We start from the raw sequence: 8,430 nt of genomic DNA on the forward strand, positions 1-8,430 counted from the left end.
AAGAAATATTATGGAGTTTTTTACTTAAGATCTTTATTGCAAATATCAGTAAACTGTTTAAGCAATTCATGTAGTATTAGATTTGGATAGCTCTCCATTTTCCTAAGGATCCAACATCTCTAAGTGATATAGTCCTTTAGGACAGTAGAATTGGAAATGCACCTCATAGTCTAGAGGGCATATTACACATCATAACATTTTCTACTTCTAATCTAGGGAAATAAGCCATTTTCTTTACTTGTTCCGGGAAATTCAGATGTGTTTCTCTGTTCCTTGGATGAAGAACACATCAACTTTTAAATTATTCCCTCAGTGTTTTGATTCCTGGCTGGCTGGCCCTGGCCTCTAGAGACTTGATTTTCTCAGTCACAATCCATGATACTAGTCAGCTCATTGTTACATCATGGAAAGAACTGATATATACCAAAATATAGAAGACAAAGCTTTCTGCTGTAGATGGGGGAAGAGGAACCTCTACCTCCTCTATAGTCCCTGGCTATACCAAAACTGTTGCCAGTAACTGGTAGGTGGAAGTTTGGCATTATATTATTTACATAAAGTACTCTGTTTTTTGAGAAATGGGGTAAATATAATAATGGGAATAACTCTATGAAGTACTCAAAGAATAGTGGTAAGCAGAAGTTTCTAGCAAGGAAAAGTGTTAGGGAAACTTAGTGATCATATAGAGTAGACCTTAACCATGGTGGACAAACAATTACTTCTTTTGCTTCATGCCCACAGGTAAGGCATTTTGAACAAAGGCTGAACAGGGAATTGAGAAGATAATATGGCCATCTCATATTTACAGCGTGAGCCATTCTTAAAAAGTCTAAATTAAAAAAGGTTTTTCTGATTTATGGGTCTTCAGGGAGTACCAAATCATTATAATAATCTTCCATAATTTTGAATCTTGTCATTCCTAAAATAAAGTCAGTAAAAACCTAACTTATAATGGTTTTTCAAAATGGCCACTGTAAAGAAGTTGGGGAAAATAGGGCCTGACATGCTTCATTTGGAGGGATGGAGTTGGTAGTAGCAACTCTGGAGGTGAATAAAGAAAAAAAAATCCCTTAAAAGCAAAGAGACTCTTATTTGAAATTAATATGGGTAGATAGATATCTTAGAGGATTCCAGAAAACTAATTCAGGAATCATGAAGCAGAGTCCGATAAAACAATTAAACTTAGAAATATTTGACAATTTTTCCTATAATGTCATCAGCTAGTTTATTCACTTACAAATCCATCCATCCATCCATCTGACAAACACATATTAAGGACTGTAGTGTGCCAGAAGTTATTTTAGGCATTAGATAGATATATAAATGAAACATGCTTCATATATTTAAGGGACTCAGAGTTTCAGTTATATTTTTGCTCAAATATAAAGTGAAAAACTACAATGCAATAAGTAAAGTGTTTTTTTTTTGTGTGTGTGTGTGGTTGTTTTTGTTTTTGTTTTTGGTTTGATGTGTGACTGGAGTATTACTATATGGGAGCCCAGATTTCTCTGGTGTTTGCTAGAAATTATTCATACAGAATTTCAGGCATTTTGGAAAAAAGGCCTTCTGAGACTAGACAGATGATTTAACAATAGTGATTTTTAAAAAATATGTATTTATTTTTAGACAGAAACAGAATGTGCACAAGTTGGGGGAGGGGCAGAAGGCAGAAGGTGAGAAAGCAGCAGACTTCCCACTGAATGGGGAGCCCAATGCTGGGCTTGATATCATAACCCATGAGATTGTGAACCATGAAAATATGACCTAAGCTGACACCAAGAGTCAGACTCTTAATGGACTGAGTCACCCAGCACCCCCAACAATAGTGATTTATCAATAGTCACATAGGATTGTAGTTGAGGAAAACAGGAGGAAATGGTAGTGATTAGAAGTCAGATGTTCTTGGCCTCTTCTCTAAGCTGTTGCTCAGATTTAGTCTTCTGGATCCAAGGAGAGTAGTTGAGGATGGGGGGGGGGGGAGAAAGCTAAACAGACATTAATAAGCAATATTTTGGATATTACATATAAGAATAATAGTTTCTCTAATGAACTTGCTTCTTTCAAAGGAAATATAAGCATCATTATCATCATAATGACAACAGTAATAATCATTTAAATAAGTATGAATTATATGCCGGGTATTTTTTTCTGAGCTTTACATGCATTAGTTCATTAATCCTTACAATCATACCTATGAGGTAGATACTATTACTATCTCCATTGCACTAATGGATGCATGAAGGGAGAGAAATGAGTGAGTTGCTCAAGGTCACATAGCTAGTAACTGGTCAGCTGAGATTAGAACCAAAGTACTCACACTCCATTATCTATTTTAAGAGAAATGCCCAAGGAGCAAATGATCCTCTCCTATTGAAATCAGCCCTTTTCTGATCCTAATGCTTTCTTCTTGCCTAGTTTACCATGGGCCACAAAGTATATAGGAAATCAAGATAATTACTAGGTTTTGGTATTCTCTGCTGCTGGTTTATCTGTGAGACTCAAGATCCCTGGTCTCCATATATCCCTCTGTATGGTGAGAGTATTTTTGTATACCATCTCCTGACAGAGTAGTCTCAGAGGTCACAGAATATCTCCTTACAGAGTAAGATAGGTAAGTTCAATGTCTTAGGAATAGGAAAAATGAATATAAGTTATTTATTTTACATGTTGTGTATATTCACAATGATGATTAAATCACTGTTCCTCCATGTTGTCCCCCGCATTGTTCTTAATAGACCTTCTTGGGGCCTTCACTCTCAATCCACTTTTATCTTCATAGAATCCTATAATTATACAGCTAAACTATTCATTAAAATTCTAGTTGAAATCCTTTATATTGCTAGGAAGAAACTGTTTCAGAAGGAAGTTGAATGACCTTCCTAAAGTCACAAAGATTTTGGTGGCTGAGCTGTCATAGGAATCCACGTGTCTTAATTCTTCTTCAGTGCTCTTTAAAGCTGCCTTTCAAACTGGAATATATGGTCATATAAGTACCCCACACTTTCTAAAATTCAATTCTTTGTAAGGACTTTGGAGAAATTAAAGGAATATGTAATATTATATGTGCATGTCTATATGCAACATATGTAAGACTCATAAAGATAAAATGTTTCAAATAATGACTTTGTTTTTATGATTCCTTATTCTACTGTTCTAAAAATCTTTTTGAATGGTTTGCTCTAACATGGATCTTACTGAGGTATAGTATTCTTTAAAAATAAATTCCATGTATTTCTGTTTTCTAAAAATCCAGTATTGGGGCACTTGGGTGGCTTAGTCATTGGGCGTCTACCTTCAGCTCGGGTCATGATCCCAGGGTCCTGGGATTGAGCCCTGCATCAAGCTTTCTGCTAAGTGGGAAGCCTGATTCTTCCTCTCCCACTACCCCTGTTTCTGTTCCCTCTCTAACTGTGTCTCTTGGTGTCAAAAAAATAAAATCTTAAAAAAAATAAAAATCCAGTATCCTCTTATTATGCTTGCCTCTAGTCTCCCTTCCTCACTTGACCTTATTTCCTATTTCTCAGGATTTCCTTTGCTCTGTCCCCTAGCTCAGGGAAGGCTAAAGTTCTACCACATAGCCTTCACCATAGTCCCATGATCGCCAGGTTTGGAGGGCTGAAGTACCATTCTTTGGGAAGAATTTTCAATAAATCTTCATTTGAATCTATTTATCAACATTTTCCTTCTTCATTTTATAAAATTATTTTGCTTTTCATTTAAATGGATACTCACCAGTGGCAATGTGACCCATAAAGATGGACAGTTTTCATCCTCAGAAGAAATGCAGTACTAATAACTGCCCCTTTCTTTTACAGCTTTCTTCCCCTTCATCAGTACATTTCCTTCTCTTCCATTTTCCCAGCCTCTCAGTTTTAGCTTTCTCCTTCCACATTATGTTACTAAAGCAGGGTCTGAAAGCAGTTCTTTGCTTTGCAAGCTTTTTGTTTCCAGGAAGGGCTAAGATAAGTGACTTTTACTCTGGGAAACACTGACTTCTTCATTCACATCTTTATCTAAGGAAAGAGCATTGACAGTGATACGATGATAGCTATTTTAAAAATGCCTCTTGTATGAGGGTAATCCAATATCTTTTGAGTCATTTAATCTGTTTCAGGATCTCTGTGCTACACTCCCTAATTCCTCAAATTGGCAAGATAACTATTCTCTGTGATTACTAAAAGCTTGGCTAGATACATGGATGAACACTGGATTATGGGTAAGGAAGAAGTTCTGCACACATTCTGACTTTTCCCCAAAGCATTTGTTCCCTTGAGGAGTGTTCACAGTTCACTCACCTGTAGGGAAAGCCTCTGTACTTCCAGCTCTCTCCATAGTCATCCTCTAGATACTACATCCCTGCAGATTAAACACAGAGTGGGAATTCACTAGATGTTGTTAAAAGAGGAACAGGAACAGGCTTTTTTAGATTTCACATATAAGTGAGTCATGCAGCATTTCTTTGTTTGGCTAATTTCACTTAGCATAACATCCTCCAGGTTCATCCATATTGTTGCAAATGGATAACAGTTAATGTTTTAGAATCTCTTCTTTTAAAGACAGAATTATAGACATAATTATTATTATATTATTTTTATATCACATTTCCTTTTTCTATGTGAGAGTAGAATGGTTGTTACCAGGGACAAGGAGGTGGGGGAAATAGGGAGATGTTGGTCAAAAACAAAGTTGCAATTATGGAGGATGAATGAATAGGTTTAGAGATCTAATGTACAGAATAATGACTAATGTATAGAATAATGCTGAAATTTGCTAAGAGAGTAGATTTCAGGTATTCTTGTAACTGAAAAACCTGTGAAAGCTGAAAACTGAAAAAAAAATGGAAAAAAAAAACTATGTGAAGAGATTCTGTTAATTAACTTGATGATAGTACTCATTTCACTATGTATTATGTGTATCACTATGTATATTGTGTTGTACACCTTAAATATATATAATTTCTATTTAAAGAGAATAAAAAGAGAAACAGGCTTGGGAGGTATAGTGTAGCCAGGGTAAAATAAATCCTGCTTGACCAACCAATACAGCTACTCTAAGAGCAAGTGCTGGCTTAGGATAGCTAACTCTTTCTAGATGAAGGAAATGCCCTAACCTAGCCTCCATGGCTGGCATTTCTAGGAAGGAAATGCCCTAACCTAGCCTCCATGGCTGGCTTATCTCCTCCCAGAGTTCCCATAAACATAATTTCTTGCTCCAGATTACATTGGCACAACCCTAAACCTTTCTTAGAGTGCGAATAGAGCATTCCTAAATATTTATGGCAGATCCATTCAAATTGTATTAAAAACCTGAATATGCTGGATGAACCTCATTTAGACATAGAAGATATAAAGTTACCTTTTTATTTTTTTTAAGATTTTATTTATTTATTTTGACAGACAGAGATCACAAGTAGGCAAAGAGGCAGGCAGAGAGAGAGGAAGGGAAGCAGGCTCCCTGCTGAGCAGAGAGCCTGATGCGAGGTTTGATCCCAGGACCCTGGGATCATGACCTGAGCTGAAGGCAGAGGCTTTAACCCACTGAGCCACCCATGCGCCCCAAGAAAGTTTATAATAGTCGCTTCCTATGTCATTTCTAGAAGCCAAAGTCTATTAAAAAGTTACCTTTTTAATAGCTTGCCATAATGGTGTTCAAATTCCAACTGGCTTTGGTAGTATGACAGTAATGACTACAATTTAATACTAAATCCTGCCAATTGCATCTCGTAAATATTTTCTAAAGAAAACACTTTATTTCTCTCAATAGCTTTTGCTTTATCTGTAGTTTAAGCCACATCTAATCCTACTTCAATTTATTTACTAAATATGATTAATTAAAACACTGAGGTCCACCCTGAGCTATTCATGGATATGGGAACATTTTCCCTTTGCTAAATAGTCCCATAATGCTGAGCTTTCTGAGTGTTTTGTTTTCTGCTTTTTATGTCATATTGCTGCTAAGTACTGGTCTTTTCTCCGTGTATCTACTTATAGCGAATCATCCCTTCTTTATGAATGCCTTTTTAACAGATCAGGGAGGCATATGTCTATGTTTGTTAAAATTATGCACAAATTGAGTCAGTAGATTGCAGGGAAGAAACACCAGGTTTCTTCAGTTAATAGTACACATAAGCTTTAGTGCCTGTATGCTGTTAAATCTATTTGGTTTTGGTTTTATAGAATCTTTGTTTTTTTTTGGTTTTATAGAATTTTAACTTTGTTTTTTTATGCTTACCTCCTGAGAATAGGCAATATTATAAAATAGCACATCTTAGAAACAACTCTTCGGTATTGGCTGTTTGTTATAACAAATACTTGCTTTGACAGGCAGTTTTTATATTACTTAAGAGAGGAAGCATATTTGGTAAAGTGAATGATTATCTTATTTTTATTTGATGGGTTTTGTTGTATCTAATAGTGGTATGTTCAATACTAGGACTTGAGCAAAACTTTAGCAATAATTTTATTCCCACACCTTGAAGTGGCAGAATGGGTCAGCCTGGGTGGCAAGCATACCCATTCCTCAGATCACAATATCTTCTTCCTACCTTCCTGGAACAGTAGATAAACTGCATGATCAGTGGAATAACGGCATCTGGTCAGAGCCCGAAGAATTTTCATATATGATCCTGTGTTGTTGCATATTGTGTCTGCTTGCCTACTGCCAAAGATTAAGCTATATAAGCTTTGGTTAAGGAATAAATGTCCATTCACCACCATACATGAAGCACTGAGATCTTTTTGAAAGATTAAACTGAAAATATTGCCAGATCAGTGTACCCAATGTTGGACAACAAGCATAAGTTTCCAAGTTGGCTAGATTTCTCAACAACAACAAAAAAATCTAGAAATAACTAGATTTTCTTGTTACCAGTTTACCATTTAGCTTCTCTCATACTGCTTACTAAGGTATGTATATGGGGAAAGAATTAGTGCTCTGCTGAGTTTCATAAAAAATAGATTAATACAAAATTAGTAACATTAATATATTGGGATTTTGGTTTCAGATATGTGACATACTTCGTATGGTTTCAATGTTTCTAATTTTCATGTCTTCACTTAATCTTTCCCTGTCTTGGCTTATCAGATATCAAATGGGACAATCAAATGTATCTTAATACAGTTCCTTAATGACACAGACCAATCTGATGATTTCAACAGCAGTAAAATAAATCTATTTCAATCCTATTTGGGATAATTGTAATTTTTTTATTTTTATAGCCATATTATTAAAAACAAGTGAAGAAATGGAACCAGCAAATTACACAAGGGTGACAGAATTTGTTCTCACTGGTCTATCCCAGACTCGAGAGGTGCAGCTAGTCCTGTTTGTTATATTTTTATCCTTCTATCTGTTCATCCTTCCAGGAAATATTCTTATTATTTGCACCATCAGGCTTGACCCTCATCTGACCTCACCCATGTATTTCCTGTTGGCTAATTTGGCCTTCCTTGACATTTGGTACTCCTCCATCACAGCCCCTAAAATGCTCATAGACTTCTTTGTGGAAAGGAAAAGAATTTCCTTTGGTGGGTGCATTACACAGCTCTTCTTCTTGCACTTTGTTGGGGCCTCCGAGATGTTCCTGCTCACAGTAATGGCCTTTGACCGCTATGCTGCTATCTGCCGCCCTCTCCACTATGCTACCATCATGAATCGACGTCTCTGCTGTATCCTGGTGGCTCTCTCCTGGCTGGGGGGCTTTATTCACTCTATAATACAAGTAGCTCTCATTGTTCGACTTCCCTTTTGTGGGCCCAATGAGTTAGACAGTTACTTCTGTGACATCACACAGGTAGTCCGTATTGCCTGTACCAATACCTTCCCAGAGGAGTTAGTGATGATTTTTAGCAGTGGTCTGATCTCTGTGGTATGTTTCATTGCTCTCCTAATGTCCTATGCCTTCCTCCTGGCAATGCTGAAGAAACACTCAGGCTCAGGTGAGAGTACCAGCCGGGCCATGTCCACCTGCTATTCCCACATCACCATTGTGGTGTTTATGTTTGGGCCTTCCATCTACATTTATGCTCGACCATTTGACTCTTTTTCCCTAGATAAGGTGGTGTCTGTGTTCCATACTGTGATATTCCCTTTACTTAATCCCATTATCTATACCTTGCGAAATAAGGAAGTAAAGACAGCCATGAGGAAGTTGGTCAACAGATATATTTTATGCAAAGAGAAGTGAAAGATAAGTGCCATATTCAATAATCTTTCAAGGGTCATTGTCCTACAGTAGGAAGCATTTGCAGCAGTAATAATGCTTTCACTACCTCTTTTCATCTGAGTTCTTAAATTCTCACCAAATTTTTCCCTCTATTTAGTGAAAAAACAAAAAAAAATTAAGATAGAGATAAGTATCGGTCACAGAACTCAAGATTTTGTCACATCCTAGAAGCAATTTTTATGAATTCATAGTAGAGTTTGTTTATT

The 8,430-nt window shown here is 36.5% G+C and overlaps 1 protein-coding gene across 1 annotated transcript; it reads left to right on the top strand.

Annotated features, from left to right (window-relative positions):
• The first annotated feature begins 442 nt into the window (after nucleotides 1-442).
• Nucleotides 443-8,185, top strand: LOC125105096 (olfactory receptor 4M1). Its single transcript, XM_047738203.1, has 3 exons — nucleotides 443-523; nucleotides 742-809; nucleotides 7,218-8,185. The coding sequence occupies exons 2-3, from the start codon at nucleotides 788-790 to the stop codon at nucleotides 8,183-8,185; spliced, it is 990 nt and encodes a 329-aa protein (XP_047594159.1). The 5' UTR covers nucleotides 443-523; nucleotides 742-787.
• Nucleotides 8,186-8,430: the final 245 nt, after the last annotated feature.

This window comes from Lutra lutra, chromosome 7, assembly GCF_902655055.1.
Source record: "Lutra lutra chromosome 7, mLutLut1.2, whole genome shotgun sequence".
Lineage (NCBI taxonomy): Eukaryota > Metazoa > Chordata > Mammalia > Carnivora > Mustelidae > Lutra > Lutra lutra.

Excerpts from the sequence above, each read along its gene's own strand:
- LOC125105096 (XM_047738203.1), top strand. The coding sequence starts at position 788 with ATGGCCATCTCATATTTACAGC. Across the intron at positions 810-7,217 it reads GGCCATCTCATATTTACAGC|CCATATTATTAAAAACAAGT; the intron begins GTGAGCCATTCT and ends TTATTTTTATAG.